Genomic DNA, 27,578 nt, shown 5'->3' on the forward strand with positions numbered 1-27,578 from the left:
GTTTTTGTTTTTGTTTACAACAACTTCTCCTTAGATCCACAGTGGACCTATAGTATCGACTATTATATCGAGCACGTCCTGTCGGCCCATTTCCTTGAGCGTCAACAGCAAGGACATAATGCTATTGGCATGCGTTATGGTTGTGGAACTGTTACCGTTCGAGCAACTGCTCGAGCTACCCATGCAGCTGCCTTTGCTGTTCGCACGACACTCCCACAGATTGAGTATCTGCTCAGTGGGCGATGGCTTCGTGGCAAAGTAGGCTATGTAGCGATCAGTGCTCAGCTTCTTGGCTAAAAGCCGCCAATCGCGTTCGTCGGCTCGCGGCGGATCCAAGGCAGCGCATATCAGGCGCTTTGTGGCATGCGGCAGCTGCACAAAGTCCAGCACACAGCTCTCGTTCACATAGTTGCCCTGTCGATCGATCGAGATGGTCGTATTCGTGGTCGATGCCAATTCCTCGGCGGAGCCGCACAGCTGCTGGGCGGGCATATTGAAGCTGTAATAGTCCAGCTGTTCGTTGCCCTGACCGAAGTCCACGCACAGCGCATGCTGCTCCTGTCGCCGCACACTGAACTCGCAGTGCAAGATCGAATTGTTGCTCAGTATGTGCTGGTAGGGTATGGCGTGTTCGTATTGTGCCGCCTCCAGCTCAGTGCTGCGTACGCGTATATTGAGATTCAAGCTATTCAGGTGGAAGCCAAAGACCTGGCTTTCGCCCAAGTAGCTGCCGCCCAATTTACACTCGACATTGGCGCAGATGTCGCGGCTGTTGGGAAAACCTTTCACCACGTAAATGCGCAAGCTGCAGTTGGCGCTGCTCGGCGGCGTGTGCTGACTGAACGCCAGCAGCTTCATCTTGATGGCGGGCTGTTGTATTCTCGGCTCGGCCACTACGGCAAAGTGTCCCAGCTGCTCGGTCATTATGTAGACAGACGTCGGCTCGAGCTGCACAAACATTGGCGTATTGATGGTCTCCTCGCCCACGGAAACGGCGCGTCGCCAGCTCACGTTGAGATCATCGTGTTCGCTATCGGCATGATAGATATGGACATGCCATTGCTCTGGGTTGAGCAGGCAGTGCGGTATCTTGAGTATCACCGGCTTGACGAAGCCATAGTTGCGCGGGGCACAGTGCACCACGCTGCTGCACACTATCGAGCTCTCGGTGGCACAGGCAATGCGACTGCACTCGTCGCTCAGCAGCATTAGAGAGACGTGCTTCTTCACATGCTTGCCAATCGCCAGCTCGGGCACAAAGAGCAGCAGCTCGCCGCCGTAGAGACGTAGCTGTCCGCCATTGCTGCCCAATAGCTCGTAGCTGCTGCTCTTCGAGGCATTCAGTATGGAGAGCTTGGCATTCATATCAAAGGTAGAATTGGCTGTCGTAAGGAGCGGGTGGAGTGGAGGTAAGAGTTAGTCTCAGTTGAGCTATTGCATCGCTCTGTGCTACTCACATGTATCCGCTGTGGAGGAGTCGCCTGTTTCGGATAGATAATCAGCGCTTAAATCATCTATGGGATTTGTGTAGCTAAGGGAGAGAGTTGTAGAAGACAAAGGAGTTAGTTAAGTGTTATATATATAAGAGGCAGAGGGGGCAGAGGGGAGTGAGGGAGAGAAGTGAGGGGAATAGGTAGAACTACCCATTCAAAAATCTATTCATAACATCAACAAACACCAAGTTATGCTTAAAAAACTAAATCAAACTATCGATTCTTATCGATTATATGAAGTGAGTTATCGACCAAAATAAACTGATAAATTCTAGCTTATGCTAATTGTATGATATTGTGGCTAACGAGATGTCTGCACTCATACGGACGGATGGACGGACGGACAGACAGACTTACGAACAAGGCTAGGTCGTATCAACTGAAGAATTGAATGAAGAATTTATAGTATTTGTGGACTAAGCTAGACGTTCCTATGCCTGTTACATACCTGCTCACAAAGTCAATATAAACTGAACTCTCATTTTCAATAGATGCAATTAAAAGTTATGCTAAAGCTAGTTAGCTCAGTTTTGCTCTAGAATAATTTTTAGCTTATGTCTCATCTAAAACAAATACCTTTTTGATATACGCATAGCTAGTTGCTTTAGTTAAGTTACTTAACTAGAAAACTATGCTAACTTCTCCAGACATACGACACCACCTAAAGACGTTCATCTTCGCAGCTATCCGCATTCAACTCTGTCTCCATGGAGATATAATAGCTGCAGCTACATTTCACATATATATTCCAACTAAAGGACATGTCCTACTGCACATAAGTATAGAGTATACAGAGTATATATGCGTATAGAGAGCAATAACCAAATACAGTCGGTCTACAGTAGTAATCCGCTTTGCGGGATTAAGGCACAAGAATTGATCAGAGCATTTGGGAAAAACTTACTTTGCTGCCAGGTTGGGCACATCGTAGTGGTGCTCGGTGACTCCGGCGCAGCCCAAGCCAACGATATGTTCGCCGGGCAAATAACGATGTCCGGGATTGACATAATCGTATCCCAAATTGGCTGCCTCGATGTGCATGCGCATCTCCTTCTTATCGACAACGCCGGGCATATAATCCGCATCCATAACTGCAACAGAAAGCGGCGGAAGCAGCATCAGCATCAGCATCAGCATCGACTGATTCAATTGAGGTGAGTCGACTACGACCACAACGACGACTTACCTGACCGAGCCATGTTGTAGTGGGGATTGTGGCGTATGCCACGGCGGGCGCAGCAGATGAGCGCAGTGCCAAAGGCAAAGCAAACGGCGGTAATGAATGCCAGACCCAAGTACAATGTCCAATCGAAGTCTGTGAAGCGAGTGGCAGAGCGAGAGAGAGAGAGAGAGAGAGAGAAAGAAGATGCAAGTTAACGCAAAGAAAGTTTCAATAAAATTGCTGATTTTGATTTTTATGCCACGTTTGAAAGTGCTTAAAGTGGGGTATACTGATTATGGCTCAATGCTGAAATGAAATGGAACAAAGGAACTTTTGCTGGAAACCCTTAAGCCGTCAGCTTGCAGCAATCGTGTCTAACTCTAGCTACGTTAAACTGTCTGTGCGTTCATCTGGCTGTCTGTCTAGCTGTCATTCTCAAGCTCAGAATCTGTAAGAGCTAGAGATATGATACGTGCAGCTTAGGCTTGCTCAAAATCAGCGCTAACATTCAGCCTGAGCACAGATTTCCAGCTATGTCTTAGAGACTGCAATAGAGAGAGCTTCAGGCTGCTTAGCCTCTTCTATAGCAGACACAAAAGCAGTTTGCTTATAAATTTGATCGATAAGCGTTTGTAATCGATTAAGAAGTCGATAACAAAGCAAATCTTGCACTAGGCCTATAAGACACATCAAATTTGTTCCATAATTGATTCTAGAGTGTGAGTGCTATGATTCAGGGTATCTATTAGTCAGTCACCCCCAGCCGAAAGTCGTCCACTTTTACTTGTATTAATCTGCGCCTTGGCGAGAAGGCCTGATTCGAACTGGCCCCCTGGTCGGGCCATCCCTTGATATTTGCCAGCCTCCGCTGGCATGCCAATCGCAATCTTTGTCTTTTGTGTTTAAAAAGGAATGTCTACGCACAAAAGTTGGCAGAAACCAAAAACGCGGTCGCATCCAAAAACCAAAAAAGAAAAAACAATTTTTGCTGTTGCCATCATCAATCCAAGGCAGCCAAGCGTAGCCGCATCCATACCAAGCCATGCCACACCATTCCGTAGTCCGCCCGTTCTACATATCTCTCGGTTATGGCTGTGTATATGTCTGTATTTAATGTTTTATGTTTGTATGCACAGAGAGAGAGTGATGAGGGGGGGAGAGAGCAGTCGCCCCAAACTGGCGTCTATTTCGCATTATTGTGCGCTGCCCCCCGCAGTCAGCATACCCTATACCCTATAAACCGCATCCCATACTCCCCCAACATTTGGCTCGCCATTGTTGTTACTCGGCTTGTTTCCGTTGCTGTGATTGTTGTCGTCATTGTTGCTGGCGCTGCCTGGAATCGCTGCAGCGCAAGGAATTACTCCCCATATATATATATATATATATTATGATTATTACACACACACACACACCCACACACACACACGTAGGGTGCATTATACAATGTATGAAATGAGCAATTATATTCGCTGTAAATCAGCGACAGCGAGCGCATCGGAAACATCCTTCGCTTCTCTGAATGGAGCCCTTTTTCTACTACTTTTGAGAGTTTTTCTTGCGCTTTCCCTGTGCATTTCGCATGCTGATTTTTTTGCGACTTCTCCTGTTCGGGACATCAAAAGCGTATTTGTCATGCTAAGAGATTAGAGCCCGCTCGTACTTATATATATCTAGTACTTGCTGCGCCACAGCCCACAGCCAGTCGCCACAATGGCCACATAATAAAGCCTCGGCAAAGTCTCAACTGTTGCAGCTAGCCGCGCTGGGCCGCGCTGGGCTCCCCCTAGGGATATTAGCCTCGGCGCCCAACTGCGTCTCTGATCCACAGGCAAACGTAATAAAATGGAAAATAAGCCAAAGGCTCAAGTCAAAACCAACAAAGTGTCACTCTTCATTCGCAGAAACTTTTCAACAGCAATCAAATAACATAAAAAGCGTGCGTCAGTTGCAATTGATCGACGCATAGATGCCCTGTTCTTGGATGTGAGCTAAGATATTTATGGAAAATGTAAGCTAAGTCAATTTGTGGTGGGGAAAGGCATAAAACAGCCTTGAAAAGATTTTGAGATAAACACTCAGAAGAGAAAGAGAGAGAGAGAGAGATACATGGGAGAGAAGGATGAATAGATACAGGAGTAAGACTACTTAAGAGACAGAGCTTAAAGAGAGAGGCAGAGAATGGTGTGCCTGTTCTAATCTCTTTTTAAGCATTCACATCTTTAAGATATTTGTGCTAGGAAGAAGTCCTTAAAATAGATATCAAGAGAGAGAGAGAGAGAGACATATGCTAGCTGCTGCCTTCTCCAAGAGCTCACAGTCTTCATATAAATTTAGTTATTTTTACAGGGTATTTAAGAAAAAGAATAAGAGAAAACAGCTCTTAAAAACTCTTAAGATTGAAAAGTTTAGAGAAAGATGCCTCATGTGGCCTGCTCTAATCCCTTTTAGGCCTTGACTGTCTTTTTGTTATGTGTACAGGGTATGTACTAAAAGACAGGAATAAGCACATAAATCTCTTAGTAAAGCTGCCAATGAAAACTTTTGAAAAACTCTAGAAGAAAGCATTTTAATCATTAAATATGCCTAATTAAAAAAATGCTCATCCAGCGAGAACTGTGTTCTGTTGTCTACTTTAAGCTCTAATAGCCTTGATGGACTCTTAGTCAAGTCTACAGGGTATAGACTAAATAGCAACGCATGAAGTTGTATACCTAACACTTTTAAAGTAAAAACACAATTAAAAGAGGATTACGACTAATTATGAATGAAAGAGAGGGATAGAGAGGAGTTGGGGAGGAGCTAGAGAAGAATAGAGAGAAGTCTCAGTTGCTGTTGTTTGCTCAAATCTCAATTAGCACTGCCTGCTCGTAAGTCTTTTGCACAGGGTATACAGATTAGGTGAAAAACATCCCCAATTCTGGCTGCCTGTGTCTCTTCCTTTGCTGTCCGGCCCAGCCTGTATGCCCATCTACAGGGTATATGCATGCGAAATATAACAAAAAAAATCAACCCGCAAAATGTGCCAAAAATGATGTGTTGAATGGTTTACGAACTTGCTGCTGCTCTATTCTGATCCTTTCAATTACACACTGTGACAGTCGCATAATTGATCCCAATGGACCGAACCAGCTGCCCCCCCAAAAAGGGCCAAAAAAGAAGAATCAGATTTGATTTGGGTTTGCCAATTGATTGTAAATCGTGGCACAAACAGCAACAATGACACGTAGAAAGCTTCACAGTGGTTGCTAGACGGATTCAGAGTATTCGAATGGGAGTTGGAGCAACAGTAACTGCTGGGGTTGGGCTGGATAGACTGGGAGAGAGACAGCGTTGAATGATACTATCCTGAACAGCTCTGTCGCATGCCTAATTATGTGGCAAAAGTGCATAAACAAGGGGCAAAGTTATTTTAATGGCGTCCAGCGATTGATTTTGGAAACCTTTTCAGATCTGTGTATGATGCTCGCTCACGCAGTGGTAAATAGGGTATATGTGTTTTGAGTATATTTCAAAAGTGGGATTGGGATTGGGAATGTGCATATGCCCAGTTGTTCATAAAAATAGTAGTGCGAGCGAGCACTAAATGCTCGACCATAAAATTAGTAATAAATAAAGTAATAAATTAGATAACAAATTAAAAACAAAAAAGTGAAAATATTTGGATTTTTTCAAGGAAAAAAGTGCCGTTTCATTTGCTTTAAATTTTGAGTAGTAACGCACTAATATTTTATTATAGATAGAAATTTAGTTATATAGATTTTTATATATATATTCATATATATACATTTTTTTGGATATGCCCATTGAGGGCGTGGCACATGGTAAGCCTAACTGTTGAAGCTTATTAATTGACTTGCTTATTGAATTACATATTCGAGCATATAACAGCCGGCAAAAGTGTCTGGTTTATAAAGCTAGAATTCTAAAATTTGTTTAGTAAATGACTAAAAGACTTTAAAATTAAATAAAAAAAATTATGTGAATGAGCCTTTGAAGCTGACAAGCTCGAAATGAGTTGTGTAACAATTGCTCATAGATTGACTAGAAATAATCTAAAGCAAAGAGAATCAATTGCTTTAGAGCTGAAGTTCCAACATTTGATAATGGAAAATGACTGCAGATTTCTTCTAGAGATTTTAAAATGTCACGATTAGCCATGAGAATATATATATATATATATATTTAAGCTTTAAGACTGTGCCAGATATAGATAGAGTTAGTCTAATCCGATTTGCCATGATTCAAAATTCATTTTCATTTAAGAAATGTTTATATATTATATATTTATTATATATTATATTATATATATATCTATTACAACTATTACATATTATTTATGAGTTACTCTTGAACTTTTCTTAAATGAAAATTCATTTTGAATCATGGCAAATCGGATTAGGCTAACTCTATCTATATCTGGCACAGTCTTAAAGCTTAAATGGCTATGGTTAAAGCAATATATGAATTATGCATCAATGTACAGCTCATAGTTCTTTTCCAGCAGTGAGCGAGTATGCTGCAGTCAGTCCAAGCCGACCTAAACACTCCTGTTTTCTTGTTTTTTTTTTGGCATTTGGATAAAAGTGCAGATTGAGTGGCCTTTTCTAAAGTTGGGTGGTTGATTTATTTTAGCATTTTTAGAGAAGTTGGTTTGGGTGGCTAGGGTGGCTTAGTGGGAGTGGGGGATATGCACAAACAAAATGCACTTGGTTAATTTCCCATTGTGACAATCAGCGTTGAGTGCTTAGCTTTTGTATTGTGTAGCCTGTTACGCTGTTCCGGCTACTCTGTTCAATGCGTCTCTCCGTCGCTCGTCTGGTTTGTGTCTATTTCGTGTTTGTTATTGTTGTCGGTAACTGTCTACTTTGTTGCTGACTGACTGGCTGACTCTATGTCTGGTTGCTCTGTTGTTGTCATAAACACACTTACCATCCTTGCCAATCTGGCATTGCTCTCCACGGCATTCGGCCGTTTGTATATCTTTGCCGGGGCACAATGATTTGCCATATCCTGAGCTATCGGGCTCGCTCTGGGTCTGACTGTGGCTGTTGCTGTTGCTGCTAGTGGCGCCATCATTGCTGCTGAGTGCTGCTGGGCTTAGCTCGCTGGCATCATCTGCCACATCGGCAATTGTGGCATGCGTCAGGCATTTTCTGCGACGCACTTGTATGCAATCCGCGGAACAGATGCTCCACTCACTCCACGAAGACCAGCGTGCCACTGAAAGACGAGAGAGAGGGGGTTTCAGAAATCAAAAGTCATATTAACATGATTTAGCACACATTTCGCCCGTACCCAAGGGCCATTTATCAAGCCGGGCGCCCAACGTGGGGCCCCCAAGGATAAGGCATATGACTTATAAAGCTGTAAGTGGATATTTGCTTTTGATGGGCCACAACATTACATTTTTATAGCACTGCTTAAGCTAATAGATGCGCTGCAATTATGCCACCTTTTAACTAAATGCAGCGCTTAGAATTTATGAGCCCATGGGGAAAGCTGTCGAAAAAATGCGCAGATATATATATATATATATATATCTCTTGCCCTGCCTCTGTGTGTGAGTAAAAGTGATTGTCATTTTAATGCTTTTCTATTTTCGCATTTCGCTTTCAATTTTTTTTGGGGTCCGAAACTTAAACAAAAAGCGCAAAATGTGCATGTTATGAATGGGTCTTGACTAGATATATGCCTATGCCAAACTTGTATATATATATATATATATCGGCATTTGTCACTTCCTGTGCACACAGGCACGAAAGCAACCCCCAAGCAAAAGGCAAATTGTCTTTCCCCAATAACACGTTTTTGCCTAGCCAGGCAGTTAAGTTATGTAGGACTAAGTGTGTGTGTGTGTGTGTGTGTGTGTGCTAACGCATCCTGCCTGCCGCCCCTGCTGTGCCTGCTTCAAGGGTCTGCGTTGGCCAGACTTTGTTGCATGAATCAGACAGCGTAAATCGTGGTAAGTGATTTTTAAGTTGCTTCAGCGTCAACAATGACGTCACTTTTCTGAAGAGGGCAGATTGGACATGCACACAGAACTATATCGAAATCAGCAACAGATATAGATATATATATATATCTCTCTCTGCTGTGGCACAGCTGGAATGAATAAATGTATGGTTCGTTGACGCATCCGGCGCTCTGGCTGGAAGCTGTTGTTAAGGGCCTTCGGCACAGTTTAACACAATTGTTTATTGAATTGTAAAGCGTGACCCACGACCCCAGGCCCTGCATGGAACAACAGAGACCCAACACCCCCAAAGCTTATGCCAGCAATGCCAGTTTTTGGCTCGTTAAACATTTAAAGTTTAAGCATCAAGTTAGAGCTGGACACAGTGCTTCGATCTTTGCTTTTTCGCATAACCCCTTTTTGCGAAAAGCAGCCCCTGCCACTGTAGCTGTAGCTGAATGAGATGCACATTGTCAGGCTTTCGTGTTCAACTTACTGCGCTTACTCGACGAAATGTCAAATCCATCAGCGCTCACAATTTGAGTGTCCTCTGTAGATTGTTGTTGTTGTCAGCGTAATCAAGGGCGTGGGCGTGGCAGTTAGGTAGGTAACCATCAGCATCAGCATCAGCAGTTGTTGAAGCGCCCATAAGGTTGACACGATTCCATGGGGATGAAAAAGTCATAAGATGAAAAAAAAAGAGAGAAGAAGCGAAACCGAAGCGAAATTTAAAATTAATTTTATGACACACTTTTCATAGAAAAAAAGACACCACCCACCATAGCCACCCAAACCACCCACTTGAACTGTATTGCTATTGCTTCCTCAGCAGCTGCCCCCCACTCCCTTCCCTGTTGCCAGCTCCATTTGCCCCGCTTGTCTGTCAACAATTGCTCATTGCTGTGCCCGCTGTGAGCCTCTCCCTCTCCCCCTCTCTCTGTGTGTGTGTGTGTGTGTGTGTGTGTGTGTGTGCACTACAATACAATGTGCAATACAATAAATTTACATGAATAAAAGTGAAGAGTCTCAAACACATGCCGCCCGTGCGTCTGTCACAAAAAGAGCCCCTCAGACCCTTAGCTACAGTCGAACAGCTCCACATGCAGGCCCGAAATCCCGTTGTGCAACAGCCACCCCCTCTAGTCCCTAGACGTGCCTTGCCCTTGCTCCCTGTTCCTGTTCCTGCCCCTGCCACTGCCGCTGCCCTTGCCTTTGCCTTTTGTCACCATTTAGTCAGCGCCTGATGACTGACTATGCCGCCAGCAGACGCCCCCAGGTCCACAAAAGTCTCTGCCCCGCCTTCTGTCCATTCCCAATCTATCCATCTATATATACGCATATACAGTTATATCTCGTGTGGAGATATCTGTCGTCGTTTCAAAAGGCAGCAGCAGCAGCAGCAGCTACTTCACAATAGCAGACGCAGTCGAATGCGTGTTTAAAATGAAATACTCGGCGCTCACTCAAAAATTTATTGGACTCTTGCTTAAATGTGGGGTAGTGCGAATACTTTGGAAGCTTTGACCCATGAATGATTTGGTTTTTGAATTCGCAGAATTAAATCAAATTCTGTATTTAATTGCTATTAATTGAGTTGGGAGTTTTCAGATATACAGATATATATATATATATATATATTATTTCTGATGAAATGTGCTTGAATAGTAGCTTCAATGTATTTAAATGACTTTGAGATAAATTAACTTTTATATATGAGTCTATTTATGTATAGCCTCTAATATACTCTCTTTAATGCTGCTGGTTCTATATATCATATATCTTTTAATAGACATTATATTCTGTATATCATATATCTTTCACTAGACATTATTTTCACATATATTTATAGCTCTTATCTGATATGACTTTTCTATATAAATATAATTCTAAAATATATATTTCTTTCTATGTCCTTATATATGTGATATATTAATCAATATTTCCAAGACATTTCTAATGCAGTTTAGAAATCTCTTGGAAATATTGATCAATATATCACATATATAAGGACATAGAAAGCAATATATATTTTAGAATAACTATTTAAGATAAAAGCTATAGATAGTTAAAGTTAAAGTTAGACAATTTTTAAGAATTTGATAGTTTTTAGAAAATTGTTTGCAGGCATCTGAATCATCTAGAAGCCAACCCAACTAAGCTTTGACTTGTTAACTTGGTTAGCTCAAACACACATTAGACTTGCCTAAAATAAAAGCAAATATTTTCTGCTTGTCCAAACTAAATTTTGATTTAAGTTGTAGTTAGCTCAAAATAATATTTAACTTGTATAAAATACACAAATTTTCATTTCTTTTATGAATGCTTCAACTACTTCTTCTTTCCTTTTCTGCATTACGAAGCCTCCGCTTCGATCACTTCAGCCTATAATCTATAATTCTCTATATTATTTTGCCCCATTTTGTTGATGCTATTTACACTATAATTAGATAAGTGTATTTGTGCTTCGTCTTGTGCAGTCGACTTTGGTGCCTGCCACATTTTGTTGTTTCTTTTTTTGGAACGCCCTCTTGAACTTTTGCGGCGCAGTGCTTTGTGTGTTGGACGCCTCGCAGCCTCGGCTCGTTGGCTGGGTGTGAAAAATGTGCGTGGCTCACTCACAATGGGCGCTATTCTGTGGGTGGATGGGTGGCTGGGTGGCTGGGCTGTGGCTGGCAAAGGGAGTTGTCAGGTCACAGGGACTCAGGTGGCAGCGCACGCTGCCATTTAAATTGACAATTTTTGTTGTTGGCACTTCAATTACGGTTACACTTTAAAGCGTTATATAACGCACCACCGCCCCGCACACATTTGCGGCTAACCAAAGGAAACGCTTTTTGGTTTTACCTGGACATGCAGCACAGTCTGCCGACTTCTGGATCTGTGGACCCGCACACTGAGCGCCGCCATTCAAGGGCATCGGATTCGTGCAGGTGCGCGTTCGCTTGCGTCCCTGACTCGGTTTACCGCTGCATTTGCACTCGCGCCATGGACTCCAGGCGCTCCAGCCGCCATTCACTGTGGACGCAAAACGTAAAACGACAGGTAGTACAGGTAGTTCATAAAATATCTCATTTATAGCATTTACTGACCATAGACAATGAGCACGGCGGAATCGGAGACACGTTTGCCGGCCAAGTTTTCGGCACTGCAGCTGTAGTTGGCCATGTGGTGCAGCGCCACCTGGCGTATGGTGAGCGTACTGCCAGTCACAGTGATGCCCGTATCACTATCGCCAGTTAGCTGCGCATTATTCTTATGCCAGCTGAGCTTCGGCTCCGGGAAGCCACCGGGCGGCTCGCAATGCAGTTCCGCACGGCTGCCCAGCTCCAGGCGCAGCGAGGTGGGCGACTGACCAAAGGACTTCCGAATGTCTGCAAGGCAAAATGTGTGGTTAGCGTTGGGGTACGTTTTTTTCTGCATTTTACTGCAGCTGCAGCTAGAGATGGGCATTGTCACACGATGTGACACGACTTTCAAAGCGAACTAAGAGATATCTAAGAGATATCTTAGGCTAAATGAATAAGCAGGCTAATCAAATAGCCAAAGAAAACTAGAAATGAATCAATTTGTTTGCACAATACGAACAGGTGAGCTGTGTAGCATGAGCCTAGACGAATTTCTTCAAATTGAAGTTCAGACTTCATACATATAGCCGACAAATAGTTTGTCGTATATGAGACGACTTAAACCTGAGCAACAGCTGCAATTTGAAGTTCACGTAAGCTAAAAGGAGTCTGAAGTATGACACGGCTTGAACCAGATATCCAGATTTACACATATGTAAAATGAATAATTGAATGAACACTAACAGAGAGAAAGAAGGCTCGAACTGCAGCTCAAACTTCAGATAGATATGTGCAATGAATAGACTGAGGAACACGAACACGAAAGCGAATACGATCACGACACGAACTTGAGTTAGATAATACGTCGAGGAAGACGCTAGACATAATTCACACAATAATTCATTAGGAAGCAGAATAATCTATTCAGTAGAGCACGACATGATACGAACACGAAGAAACACGAAAGCATTATTAAATCTGAAATATTTTTTAAAACGAATTAAGAGCTCGAACCAAAAATGTAAAAAATAAATTAAATTAAATAAATTAAATTATATTAAATTAAATTAAATTAAATTAATAAATTAATTAAGAAGCAAGTCAAATGCTATATTTCGACAAAAGCGACATGACATGAGCACGAATAAGATGCATATGTTGTGCGATATATGCTTAAAGCGAAAGGCAAAACTTAGATTTATGCACATAGCATGAAAAACATGAGCACGAGCACGATACGAAGCAACTCAAATACAATGCAATGCACATACAAAAATATATGATATAAAGTGACTCACGTCACTCACTGCTCACGTCGTGTCACGTCTCACCCACGCACCCATCGCTAGCTGCAACCCCTCCAAAATACTCACATGCAATATGGACCGTGGCCGATTGACTCTTGACCACGCCACGCGATGACCACGCCTGGCACTCGCACTTGAACGGTCCCTTGCCGAAGTACTCGTCGACCAGATCGCGATGTATGGTGGCGGTGACCTCCTCCATGTGCACACCTGTGTGCGGATCCACGTGCTTGTCGTGCGTCGATGGCGGCGGTTGTGAGCTGCCGCTGCATTTGAAGTGCAGCTGCAGAGCGTGCGATGCTTTGCACTTGAGCACCGCCGGCCGATTCTTGACCACGAAGACGCTTTCGGGCTCACTGAGAAAGATGGGCAGCGTGTTGCCAGCCTCGGCCGTATTCAGTTTGCCAGCATTGAACTCCTCCAGCAGGGAGGAGCCCGAGACGGTAGCCGAGGCGGAAGTGCGGCTGTCCTCGCTGCTATTGAGCGTCGAGTCGAGATTAAGGCGTTGCTGCGGCGCTGTTTGCTCGGTGACAATGTCTTCGACGTCCTCCAACGAGGCCGAGTTGCTGCTGCCATAATCCAACGGCAGCTCACGACAGCTGGCCAGCCAGATTAGCTGCAGGCTGACTAAAACTATAATCACATTTCCGGCTTTACTTAACAACAATGACATCATGTTTGTTTGTCTATCTATTCGTTGATTGCTCGTTTCAAATTCGTTGTCAGTTTTATCACTTGTCCTGCGTTTCCTGTGCACCTGCTGCACCTGCTGCTGCTGCTGCTGCTTCTTCCTCTTGTGCTGTCTGCTAGCATTAGCTGCCTTTGGTTTAGGCAAGATCTGTAAAGTCAGATAAGAAATGCATTAAAAAAGTGTCTCTTAGCGCTGCACGTACTTCACTTGCATTCCATTCTCATATGTCAGCTAACACTAAACAGCCACAGCCACAGCCCGAGTCACAGCTCAACTTCTTGTCTTGCCGGCATGCAATTTTAGCCGCAGCGCATGTTTGTCAAAGTCAAACTGGAAAAAGTGTCCATGAATGAACTAAAGTGTTCATATCTTCAAGCGAAGCACACACGGCGAGAAAGAGAGGGGCATAGAGCAACAGAGTGGGAGACAGAGACAGAGGCAGAGGCACCTACAACGGCGCATTTATAATCATTATGCCCAACGTTTAATTTGTTACAGTCAATGCGACTGGGCTAATCACCTGCTCCGGCTGCAGCGTGGCACAGGAAGTTGTGACAGCCCACTCTACGAATTTTTGATTGAGGAAATGGACTTGGCAACGGGAAAGATAAAGTAAATCAAATCAAACTTTAACAGAAGCTAGCAAAGTGATTGGAAAGGGAATTCTGCATAAAGATTGAGTTTATATTTGACTGTTTTAAAAATCTGTTGTTAATCATGAACTTCATGGCTTTAAATACACTAGATTTTTCATTTTTAAAAACTGTTATACTGTTATTATATTTAGAATAGTTGGCTGCTTCTTTATACTCAAAATTCAATTAACATAGCACAGTCTATACACAATATTTATTAACAATAATTTAAAATGTACCTTAAACTGTTATACTGTTATACTTCTTAAGCCTTCTTTGTTATATTTCCTTGGTCTCTACTTTAAACGTTCTCAAAATTGAACTAGAATACATATAAATCGGTTAGAATTCACATAAAACTGTTATACTGTTATACTTTTTAATTCTACTTTGTTATGTTTCCTCTTTCTCTACTACCAAAGTTGTCAAAATTGAATTCTCTTTTCAGTAGTTTGCATAACAGACATTTAAAATAGCTTGAACTGTTATACTGTTATATTTCCTTTGTTACTTAACGATTTATTCATAAGCATCCTACGATTCCATTCTATTCTGTGCTGTGCTCATCTACTCAAAACTGAATTGAAGGCTCTTCTAAGAAATTGATTTAAAAACCTACCAAAAAACTGTTATACTTATGCCATGACTCATCAATCTTTTCACAATGTAAGCCTGTTCTATTCTATTACACTTTTCGTCTACTCCAAAACTCAATCAAGTAATCATTAAACAAGAATCCAATGTAAATTTTTAAAATTTACATCAAATATAAATATCATATAACCAAAGTAAATGTGAATATCATGTTACATAAGGAAACCGCTCCGCCCCCTCTGCCATTAAGACACGTCACTTCACTTCAATGAGCCATCTTTTGTATACTACATCCTGGGATGGCAACTGCATCGATTTTCTATTTGATAAAAGTCGAAAGTTTGTCATCATCAATCAGTCTATTAGACTATGCTAAGCGATATGCCCCAAAAGACTGAAAGAGAGGTGCACACACGCACACACATACCCCATACACACGCACAGCAATTGTCTTATTTGTTATGCAAGTCATGTGTCAAGTTCTACGAATCGCTGGTACCGAATCGAAATATTAATAACAGCTATGTATACATAAGTACTTATAGCCATGACCAGTGACTGCGTCGATAGATAGCTAGCTGGATGGCTAGCCCAGCGCCCGCACCATGCAGGACGTGCTCTGTGTGGGAACTGGCAGCCTTTTGTCTTTGGCTGCGGAGCCCCCAACTTGGAGTTTATGTGTTTGCCTTTGTAATTATGCATTAATCATGCATAAGTTTAAACTGAAGCCTACTGCACATACTTTTTATCTTTTTTTCTTTTTTATTTCCACTCTACGCCCAACTTCATCGGCTTCTGCTTCTTCTTCGTTTTGGGCTCTTTAATGCCTTCGTAAGGCCGATATGTAAATGTTGCGGAAATGCGGCGCGTTGTCAAATGTATTTATGATTGGGCCAAAAAGAGCGCCGAGACAGTAGACACGCTTAGCGATAAAATATCGGGTAATAAGAGAATTAAAAGGAAATAATATATATATATATATGTATATGTGTGGGCATACATATATATATATAAAGAGTTCTCCCACTCTCTGGCTCTGCTAGCTCATCATCTACATCGTCACGAGCGTCATTTCTTTTGGTTTAAGCGCCTTTTATGCGTAATTCAATTGGATTTACAGGGTGCTTGTGGACACTTGAGTGTCTGTCAATATAAGTAAGCGTGTGTGTGTTGGTCAGATTATTATAATAGTATTCCCTACGGCACACACTCGCCTCTGTTTGTGTGCATTCAATTATAGCCAAATCTTGAAGTTGGTTATTGTTTTCGATTTGTCTAGACTCGTGTTTGAACAGGCTCTTCTAATACACACATAGATGAGCATATGTGTGTGTGTGTGCACATATATATAAGTATATCTGCCATATTTGCTGTTCTGCTTAAATAAATTAGTTTTTTGGTCCGCAAGGCATTCATTATTTAGCTCAGCTCTGACATTACATTACTATATATATATATATATATATAAATTAATATAGCTCATCTGATTGATTAAAATTTGTGCGTAATTGTTATTTGTTGCAACTTCCTGTTGCAAATTTATGAGCATAATTATCGACTGGCTGCAGCTATTAAAATTGTGCGACCAACCTGCCTGCTGCCTGCTGCCTGCCTGCTGTCTGCTCGTAAAGATTAATCAAAATGTGCCACATCAAAATCGTTAAATGCCAGATTCACAATTTCGATCGAACGCCGCCTACTCCACCTACTTCTACAGACATACATATATATGTATATATATATATATATATATATATATAGTGACTGCCTTATCAGACAGACAAGCTGTGTACTTTGGCACACTGATGCATGTTTGCACATTCTAATACCCTGTAATGGAGTAGAATGGCTTAGAGGACGAGGAGCAACTTGGTTGCTATCATTGATTATTGAGAGCTTAGCTAATGCTGTGAAGTGCTAAGGAGCAGTATGCACTATGCATATTTATATACATCTGTTAGTAGAAGTAAACATAGCTAAAGATATATGCATACAGTTGTAGGAAATGGAGCATTTACAAATTATACGACTTAGCTAGAGTTGTATAGAGACTAGGAGCATAGAAACTTAAAGACAGCAATATAGAAATATTGAATATCCTAATGCTTGCATAGCTAGTCTATAAAAGTTGATAAAGCCGAGTCTGTCGTACCATTTATATACACATTTTTAAGAGTATTTCCAATAAGACATCTGTCTATGGATAGATGAAGCATTAAGTGGATTGAGCTATAAATCTTTGTGTTGCCAAAAGTTGTTAAAGTTGCGGCTATAAATTATAGACATATATTCCAGAGCAACTTTAAGAGATGTCTCAATAAAAACTAGTTAAATAAAGATATATTTTATAGATGCATATGAATGTATATTGACATGTATAGATAGATTTATTTCTGAATAGATTATAGGCAAGATATAGTAATAGAGAAGAGAAGATTCATTAATGATTATGATAGCTATAGATATAGAAAATAACTTAGATTATAAGTGCTCGATTAGCTTCAAAATATTTATATGTATATGAATGGGATTTTGATTTAAAATTAAAGCAAGTTATATAGCTTTATATAGAAAATAGAGTGAGAGAGGTGAGATATATAGAAAAGAAATTATGTGAATACATAATATGAGAATGAGAATATGTTTGTAGATAAATTTATATCATCTGATATCATATCTTAAATAAATAATAGATATCATGATGAGAGCGAATCTTAAAGATCTTTAAGAATATTCTCTATTTCTTAATCTCTTCATATTATCTATCATATTTAAGCATATGAAGTGTGCAGTTAGACCTTCACTATATTATAATATTATGAGACTTTGTCAAGCATATTGCATGTTTGCTTATGTTTATCATTAAGAGCATTAAGACTTCTCTGGGAATAGACTTTCAATCACAGCACATCTTAAAGAAATGCTAAAAGTTAGATGAGCAACAATTTTCTTAAGTCAAGCTTAATTTCCAGGGTAACTAGCAGTCAAACATGCAGCAGAAGCTGCCAAATGCACTTGTTTTAAATAGATTTTTAATGAACTGAAGTAGGCCAAATGGATTGTGTAAAGCGCTTATCAGCGGCATTTCATTGTGTGTGCACTTTATAATCGAATGGATTTTATTTATTGGAACCGCAAAAGACATAAAAAAAGAGAGTGCCAGAGGAGGGTACGGAGGCAGCATAAAAAACAGCAAAGCTTTGCATTGATTTTTGGCAAAGAGGGGAGAGACTGACAGTCAGACTGACAGACTGACAGACAGACAGACAGGGGCTTTAGATTTATGGCTGGATAGTTGAGATTGCGTGTGCATATAATCATCTTATATTGTATGGTGCGAGGGCAGTTCCGCCTCTGAACTTTGGCGGAGGAGTTTAGTCTGACTGGCTGGCTTCCTAGTCAGCAGATAGTGGAAGCAAACGGCAGCAGCTGAATGAATGACTGAATGAAAGATTGCGTGGGATAATCGGCGTCGCATTCAATTTAATTTCACAACTATTGCGCAGCTTCTTCCTGTATATATAGATGTGTGCGCGCGTGTGTGTGTGAAGTAAAAGAACTTTCAAAACTTCCCGCACCACAAATGCAGGAACTGAAGATTGGGGGAGCTGCCAGGCAGCCAGGCAGCCATCCAGCCAGGCAGGCAGTTCAGTCAGACAATGGCAGCAAAAACAAGTGAGCATTCTATAAAATAATTGATGACTGACTGACTCAGTCGGTTGGCAGCAATAATTTTTATGCCTCTCCATAGCACTTCAGATACACACACGTACACACTCGCACACACTCGTATACTAAAATCAAATGCCACTCGAAAATTCAGCGGCAGTTGCTGTGCGACGCGCCTTGAAGATGAAGCCAAATGCTGAAGTGTATCTGGCAGATGCCGCTGCTTCAATTGCGTGTGACTTTACCACTGACTGTGTGTGTGTGCGTGTGTAGTTATGTTGTACAATCTCTGAACATCTGTAGCACAAATGAAATCTTCAGAACTCAAGGGACCGTGCTGCTGGCTCTGCCATTGCTGCTGGTTACTGTGGCAATCGTTGCCGCATGTGGAATTCACATGTTGCGCATTTTGCCCACACACACTTACACACATAACTGAGCTGCTCTTTAGCTACTATAAAGCCTAGCTATTGTGAGTTTGCCTTTTAATTTGCTTCATCTTGCGCTCGCTTTTTGGGCCAGTCTTGTAATCAAACAATTAAAGATGATTTTAATTAATCTATTTATAAGCGAGGCACAAAGCCTCCCTCAAAAATACATGTTGCTGCTGTGAGGGTTGACAACGACAACAGCAACAGCAACAGCAACAACAACAACATGGACAACAACATCTTTAAATTAATTAAGCGTAATTGTTGTCGAATTAGAAACAAAAAGTTTCAGCCATGAATTATGCGCCCGCGTATCTGATAGATACATAGATACATATGTTGTAACAAGATACAATACAATAGATAAGACAACACACACAGAGAGACATGTGCATGCAATAAGCAAATTATTTATTATGCCACATCTGAGTTAAATAAGTGGAACAACAAAGCTCACAATGATGATGACTCTTATCATTTGTATCTCATTAGAAAAGTTTCAATCTAGCTGGCAAGTTGTGTTGTTGCTCAGCTGCTGACCAGCAGGCAGCATTTAATTGCAGTGGGCGGGGCAAAACTTATTCGGCACACACACACACGCACTCACACACACTTGGAGCCTGGTCTAATTTATGATGCCGACTGGCGAAAACAAATCGATGGCAAAACCAACTGCTGCTGGCAGCTACGCTCAATGTGAAGACATTTCGCCTTTTAACTGCGACTATAAATTAAATGGAAATGTAGCAAATGATGCGACTTGAATAGAGATTGAAAGCTATAAATATATGTATATAAATACATATATATTGAATATAAATAAAAGCTATCTGTTAGAGTGAAAGCTGAGCCTTTTAGATTGTAAGCATTTGCAGTACATTTAAATATTACTCAAAGTAATCTAGATTAAGCACGAACTGACTTTAATTGAACACTGTGATTAAGCTGTTTCAATTCAATTTCTACAGCATAGGCAGTGGAACTGTGTGGAAGCTGCTCTAAAGCTGCGACAACAAATTTAATAACTCTCTAAATAAAGAGCAATTTAAATAGCTTAGTAAAACCTTGATTCAACACAAAATTGAGCCTAAATAGGGCCAATGACTATGCTGCTATAAAAATGCAATAGGAGATTTTAAAGAAAAGTAAGTCATTCAAATAATGGCAAATGAAATTTGCTGGGCAAATTGTGTTAAGAGATTGACTAGCTGTAAGTAAGTGTGGGCAGCAAGAATTAAATATATAAAATGGAAATAAATATAAATAAATTTAATAAGAGTGAAATAAGCTTGAAGTAGTAACTAGCTATAAGCTAAGCCAAATATAAATAGAGACATGTGAGAGAGAAATTCTGATAGACGAGAAACTGCCTGAAACTAAGACCGTTGCGAGATAAAGGCTTAAAAGAAATTCTTTTCAGTCTAGCTATTCCCTCAAGCGAATAGAATATAATACTTTAATCCTGCTCAAGTGAGTGCATATGCAAACTATTTATCTAGTTAAGATTTAATGCTAACTCCAAGTCGAAATGAATATTAATCCTCTCTTTTTTCAATATCTAAAATCTAGCTGTAATAAATGTTCCCTGATAAGTCTTGAAAGACCTTTCTTGACTTCATTTATATCTTTCCCATTTCTTCTATAGCTTCAATTATTTGTTGTCAACTTGAAGACCAAAATTAATGATTTTACTTAGCAAAATGAATCTCCTTGTTGCTTTTTATCGTTATCTAAACAATTCTAAGCCGACTATAGATAGACATTTCCGCCTCAGCTAAGGTCAGCTCTAACTTTCTACCCCTAATACGCTTAACTTGCACATATAGATAATGGCCAGAAGGTAACTCACAAATTGATCAGCGTTGCATGCCAATGCCCATTTCCATTTTTCTCCAGATAGTCGTACCCGCTACAAAGACCACAATTTATGATGGGCTATCCAGCTACCTACTTTTCGGCTTTCGGCTTTCGGCTTTGCGCGTTTCGATGTAGACAAAAGGCAGTTACGCACCTATTTCTATTTCCATGTAGATCGATGATCGACATCTAATCCAATGTTAAGTCGCCAGGCGCTGAACCCAAATGCCCTTATACCTATTGATGCCTGTAGATACCTCATGTCTTTGTAGGTAGCTGTAGCTGTAGCCGAGTTGTAACATGCGTTTCGTTCTTAGGTCTTTCTTCGGCTTTGGGGGCTCTGCTCAATGACAATTAATCACCGCAGGAGTCGAAAGATGTTCGATGGCTCATGTTCGCTCCTACCGTGCCCGTTCCCATTCCCATTCCCATACCTATGCCCTATCCCTATATCCCATGGACATGGTTCCCATGCCAATAGACGCTGGCTTGTCCTTAGACCCGAACCCTTGTTTCACACACACACACACACACACTCACACACAGAGAGAGCAGGAGGTGGAGTAGAACAACAGCTGTAAGCTCTAACTTGTACAGCAACCCCTAAAAATTATGACTAGCCTATGTTTGAGTGTGTGTGAGCGTGTGACTTGGAAAGGGTAACAGCTCGCGTAAATTGTTAAAAAATGAAAGCAAAGACCAAATATCAAATGCCAGAAAATAACACGTAAGGACTGTGCACTCGGCTGGAAACGACTGCTCAATGCTCGCTCCATTTATGCAAATTTAATCAATTTGTCACTTTGTAGAGAAACTAGAGAAAGAAGAAGCTAGAAAACAATGTCGATATGTTTGGAGTCATTATCTAAAGCAATTACTATTGAGCTCGGCTTCTCAAGGTCTAAGAGTCTCAAGATCTTAGCACTCAGGGTCTTATATATAAGACTATATAATTCTTATAGCTACTTGAATATGGATATATCACAATAGTCTTAGCTATATACGACGACAAATTTCTCTTATGAATTCTAAGGCTTCAGCCATCAAGTTACCAAATTGCCTCTTCCATTCTACAGCTAAAACTAATATGCCCGCTTTGTTTACTTCCCGAACGAGTACAAATTAAAACATCGTTCGTCGCGTTCAAATTATATTCATTGCATTTTTGTCAAAGCCTGAGAATTATTTTGAATGTCGCTGCTGCTTGTGGCAGTTGCTCAGTCTGTCAATCTCTCAGTGCGTCAGTCAGTCAGTCAGTCAATCATGCACTTTGAAAAGGGCATCATTATACGCCAATTGGCGATTGTTTGTTGCCCACTCGTTAGCAACAACGTTGCATACGAGGGTCGCCGCTGGAGTACCCGCTTCTTAATCATACGTAATATTATCCAATTGCAATTACTTCGAAATTAGTTCAACAATTGCTAAGGGAGTTTCTTGGTTTTCGCATTAATTGATTGATTTGTTTGGCAGTTGATGTTTGTAGGGGTTCCATGAGATAGCTCTAGATGTGTATATAGAGGTTCATTTGTGTTAATCGTAGTGGAATGAATATGACAAAATTATGTAATCGAGAAATTAGGCAACTGATGGGAAACTTGTGTATGTCGACTGATTGTATGACTGATCAATTGGAGATCAATTTCTAGCTGACTATGTAAGGGCCAGATATTTGTAGATTTTTCATTGAATTTTCATTGAATAAAAATGGAAAATTTTAGACGAAAATCTTTAAAGATTGTCAAAAAATCATAGTTTGTTTAAGTTCTTCAGTTTTTTCTAGAATTTCTGACTAAAAGTCGATTCCAGTGAGCAAAAGAAAATTATTTAATAACTATCTTAAAGTAGCTGTAAACTATTTTTAGGCATCATTAATTGATTTCCTTCTATTCTGTATGATGTTATTTATACAATTACTTATTGAGTTTCTTTTTTTTTTAATTTTGTATTTTCTAATAACCTCTATTAGCCTCTATTGATACATAAAACATATTTTCATTAGTTAAGATCATGCCTCAGTAGCCCATATATCATTCGTAATTTCTTATAATTCACTCAGTTATATAGACTGTCTCCCTCTGAGCCATATATCACTTATTAATTTACTAATTTTCTGCCCATACTCGATAACACTTGGACTAAACCATATATAATTTATTGATTTTTACAATTTTCCCAAATGACTTTAATTACTTCCCAGCCAAAATAAAATAAAAACCATTAAAAAGACAAATTTTTCATAGCCAAAAATGTCAACTCGAAAGCTAAAAGAATAAGCAGAAAAAACCTATTTGTATCCCATTGACTTTTGATGTTCCATTCTCGGTTCTCAGCTCTCAGTTGCCAGTTTTTATGGCGCCGCATTTTTATGGGCACCTTGTTTGGCCTCCAGGTCTAGGTGATATCATGGAAAGAACTTATTTGGACCTTTGATATGTGGGCGCTTAGTCAACGAGCAACCCTCGCTGCCAGGGGGGTTGGTAATTGCAACACGCATTTGAATTTCGAATTATGTATTTGAATAACGGTTATATGCCCAAAAATTATAACTGTAATTGTGCGAGTGTCGCCAGCGCTTGTGGCATGTTGTACAAGTTGTTGTTGTGCGAGTTGTTGTTGTTGTTGCATCTTTTTATCAATGCATTAAGTGCCGCCGCCGCCGCCGCTGCGCACTCATTATGAGGGCTTCCCTGCGTCTCTCCCTCCCTGCCTATGCCTAGTCTTCCTCTTCTACTGCTCTCAGCGACCCTCGCGCTGACAAGAACAACAAAAATATATGGTATATATACACATGCAGCGAAATCGTAAAATAAAAAAAAAATAAAATAAAAAACAAGTAAGAAAGCTCTAGTCGGGGTGCCCGACTAGGAGATACCCTGATCCCAGTCCTTTGAGTTTTGTAATATTTTCCGTAGTTTGTATCGAGTATTAAAAAAAAAAGAAAACAAATAAAAATCGACATTGCGAGACCAGGATTCGAACCCGGATTATTTGCGCAACGTGCACAAACTCTACCAACACCGCCACTTCATAACTAAAAAAAAAAAATAAATAAATAATATAAAACAATAAAAAACATTTCATCTCCTCTGGTCTCGAACCCGGACCAAGCTGCATCCGAGAGGTGCCTCTACCAACGCAGCCACTGCCCTTCTTACGCGAGCTGTTGCAAATTTGAACATAAGTAGCAGCTAATAATTCAGCACAATTCAATCGCAATTTCAATTCTTGGAATAGAAAAGTATACATGCATTTGAATGTATGTGTGCACACGCATAGGAAAAATGCGTGCGCGTGGCGCTGCTGACATGTGCTTTTGCAAATTGGCCAAACGTTTTGTTTAATAACTTCTGTTTTACTTAATGGATTTTAATGAAATTTTCAGCATATGATCTACATATCCTATTGGCTTGGTTGAGATGCAAACGCCTTCACATAATGGCCCTAGTTCCAACTAAACTTAAATTCTAAGAATTTGGGGGAATTTGGAGCCGGTATCCAAAATCCAACAAAAATCAAAATTGCATAAAATATACATAACACTAAATACAAAATTTGGAGGCTCTAGCTCTTAAGACGTTCGAGATATAATTTATTTACTGCATTTCAATAATGTTTTTATTCGATAACAATTAAATGCGAATAGTTATCGAATATTTGAAACAAACTTGACCTGCGCGTGCTATACACGGACCTACAAAAAAAATTTCAAGTCTCTAGCTCTTATAGATGCTGAGATCCACGCGTTCACACATACGGACAGACGGACAGACGGACAGACGGACAGACGGACAGACGGACAGACAGACAGACGGACAGGGCTCAATCGACTCGGCTTGTCGTCCTGATCAAGAATATATATACTTTATGGGGTCTGCCACGCCTCCTTCTGCCTGTTACATACATTTGCACAAAACCATTATACCCTGATTTCCCATTTTTAATGGGATCAGGGTATAATAAATAAAATTTTGAGAGCTTAGAATGTATAGTATAGTGTATGCTAGAAGAGTGAATACTCTGGATGAATAAATTATAGATGTTGAGTATATAAAAAAATGTTATGAAAATTGAAATCCTAATTCAATGTATGACTAAAGGTTGTTTTTCTAGTAAATAGTAAATAGTTTCCAATGTTTTTTCTCTGCATGAAAAGCATAAGAATATTTATATAATGTTATATAACTGTATATGTATAAGCCTAAAGAGAGAGTAGTTATGCAGTAAATACAGCGAGTGCTATTATTGAAAGTTAGAATTAAAGTAGTCCCTGGAGGATCAGCTTATTTCCATATGTATATAAAGTGAAGCTTTATGGTTTTTATATTAATACACAAAATATAATATATTAATATAAAATACAGTTCATATATAAGTACATCAAGTTGCTATGGATAGTTGTCTCAGACTTTTCAAGGCGATAGCAGCTACAACTCTACTGCTAAAGTTGATCAAGAAACCATAAAAATGTATGTACGTATATAAATATATATATTCATATTTCCTTTTCATAGTTCAAAGTTCATTTCGTGACAATATTCAAATACCCCAAGCAAGTGTATATATAGGAAAAAAACTTAGAATGAAATATAAATAAAAAGGAAAATACACGCTGGCGTTCAAAAGGGCACGCTTTTCATAATAAACATTAGCGCTACGACCGAATGTCATTCTGTTTCTCAGTCCCTCTGTCCCTCTGTCCGTCTGTCATTCATTCAGTCCGTCCGCCTGCGCGTCTGTCAGCTGTACGTTGCGATCAGCGCGACCCGTGCGAGTGCCTGCCTAACAGCTACTCCTACTCTACCCACTGCAGCTGCTCTCTCGCTCCCACTCTGTCAGTCTCCCTCTCTTCCGCTCTACCCTTCTCCCTCGCTCTGTTCTCATGGTTCGCTGGCGTCCGTTCTGCACTTTTGTTTGTTTGTTTGTTTGTGAATTGGTCGTCTTTAGTTACACTTGAATACGTTTTGTGTGTCCGACTCTGTTATGTTAGTGTGTAAGTGTGTTTAGCGTTGTGGGTTATGGCAGTTGCCTCAGCAGTTGCAATTGCACCCGCACTGCACTTCACCTACTTCGCTTGCGCTTAAAAATAGAATTGCATACTTAGCGGCGCAGGAAGCGGCCGCTGTCAACGGCTCTAAACCCTTTACAATCGCCCAGGGCCCCACAGCCCATACTGCCCACTACTTTACACTTAAAGAAATTATGGAGTTAAGTTGAGTTATATATTTGAAAGCTTATTATCTTGAACTGCTATTAAGGCATGAATTGTTTTACTTTTGATATTTAATATGCAATTGCAGAAATTTATTCAGAATATTTTTAAAAAAAAGTTCAAAGCACATTATAAATGAGTTAAAGAATTTTAAAAAATATTCTACTGATATCTTTGAAATAAAATACTGTGGAGTCTAAACTTTGTTCAGTTGAACATGAAAAGGTTCTAGCATTTAGAATTTTCTGTTATTTAATTTACAGTTAAAACAAATTATGCAAAAATACTTTTGTCAACTTCTGACTTTAGAAAAGAATTTTGTATCTTCAGCATACGTCATATTGGCTGCGACTGATCTAGGACTATTTTGAGTCTTAAAAAACCAAAGACTTTTCGCTCAGTGCAGAGCTCAGTTGGCTTTTGTCTTGGACACAAAATAAAAGAAGAAACTTTTGCTGTCCAAGTCCAGGCTGGGGCGTCTTATTATAGCTAAGCATGTCAGCTACTTACGCGTTGTTCTTGTTCTTCTTGCTGTTGTTGTTGTTCCTTCTCCTCCTGTTGTTGATGTTGTTGTTGTTGTTATTTGTAGTCTGCTGCAGTGCGACAGCGTTGGGCGTGGATGTCAGCAGCGGCCGCTTATGAGTAAACATGTATCCAGTTACACGCTGTTGTCGTATGCAAGTGTCCTGCGTATCCTTTTCCTTATTGTATTTTTAAAGCCTGCCCGAATTGTGTCGCACACACACACACACACTATCTATCTGTCTAGGTGTGTGTGTTTGCTTGGGACATCTGTAACCTTATCGCCTATACACTTTAGTTTTTGTTGTTTTTGTTTGCTTTGCGTATCCTGTGCTTCAATATATTTCATATAGTTGCTGCCGCCAGCTGCCTATGTGTGTGCACACATACACATACACATACACAAGCACATTTATCAATATACATATTATGCATTTAATTGAACACTTCACATAGTGAAGCACGCACGCACACACACACACAGACGCGCGCGCTCTTTCGCTCACGCACACCGTTTCAAATATCCTGCTGGTGCTCACACGAAATATCAACAACAACTCAGCAGTGCGGCATTGTTATTGTTATTGTTATTGCTTCGCTTGCTGTCGACACACACAACGTCAAACACTCATACGAGCGCGCTTACACACAGTTATAGCGTTTACTTTATGCCTTTCTTTCTTTTTCCCGCATAAAAACCGTTCGATCTCATACGCGTTTTTGTCGATCTTACGTTTTTGCTTTAGTGCGCTGTCACGTCACCGCGTGCGTTCACGTTGACGGTACAAGTCGGAATGAACTCGTGCGCTCACTTGTAGCAGCCAGCAGCCAGGCAGGCAGTCAGTCAGCACACACACACACACATAAGCAGATATAGCACGCATACAGTAAAGCGCGCTCTTTCTCTCTCAGTGTTTTTCGTAGTCTTTACGTTGCGCTCTCAGTGGCGCTCAGTTGTGCAGTTTTGTTGGCAGCATCCCCAGT

The 27,578-nt window shown here is 40.5% G+C and overlaps 1 protein-coding gene across 1 annotated transcript; it reads right to left on the reverse strand.

Annotated features, from left to right (window-relative positions):
- LOC111600889 (netrin receptor unc-5) lies at positions 1-26,993 on the reverse strand. The gene is made up of 10 exons (XM_023317226.2): positions 26,583-26,993; positions 13,050-13,821; positions 11,701-11,982; positions 11,456-11,626; positions 9,108-9,161; positions 7,588-7,878; positions 2,680-2,808; positions 2,398-2,584; positions 1,458-1,531; positions 1-1,382 (listed from the first exon to the last, which is right to left on the reverse strand). Exons 2-10 carry the CDS (start codon positions 13,657-13,659, stop codon positions 31-33), a joined length of 3,150 nt encoding a protein of 1,049 aa, XP_023172994.2. The 5' UTR covers positions 13,660-13,821; positions 26,583-26,993; the 3' UTR covers positions 1-30.
- Positions 26,994-27,578: the final 585 nt, after the last annotated feature.

This window comes from Drosophila hydei, unplaced genomic scaffold (genome assembly GCF_003285905.1).
Source record: "Drosophila hydei strain 15085-1641.00,03,60 unplaced genomic scaffold, DhydRS2 tig00008127-arrow-arrow-pilon, whole genome shotgun sequence".
NCBI classification, from domain to species: Eukaryota; Metazoa; Arthropoda; class Insecta; order Diptera; family Drosophilidae; genus Drosophila; species Drosophila hydei.

Bases quoted from the DNA above. Each gene is read 5' to 3' on its own strand.
- LOC111600889 (XM_023317226.2), bottom strand. From the start codon at position 13,659: ATGATGTCATTGTTGTTAAGTAAAGCCGGAAATGTGATTATAGTTTTA. The intron at 9,162-11,455 runs GTAAAACCAAAA...AACAATCTACAG, and splicing joins AGACTGTGCTGCATGTCCAG to AGGACACTCAAATTGTGAGC. The intron at 1,532-2,397 runs GTAAGTTTTTCC...TCTCTCCCTTAG, and splicing joins GTGCCCAACCTGGCAGCAAA to CTACACAAATCCCATAGATG.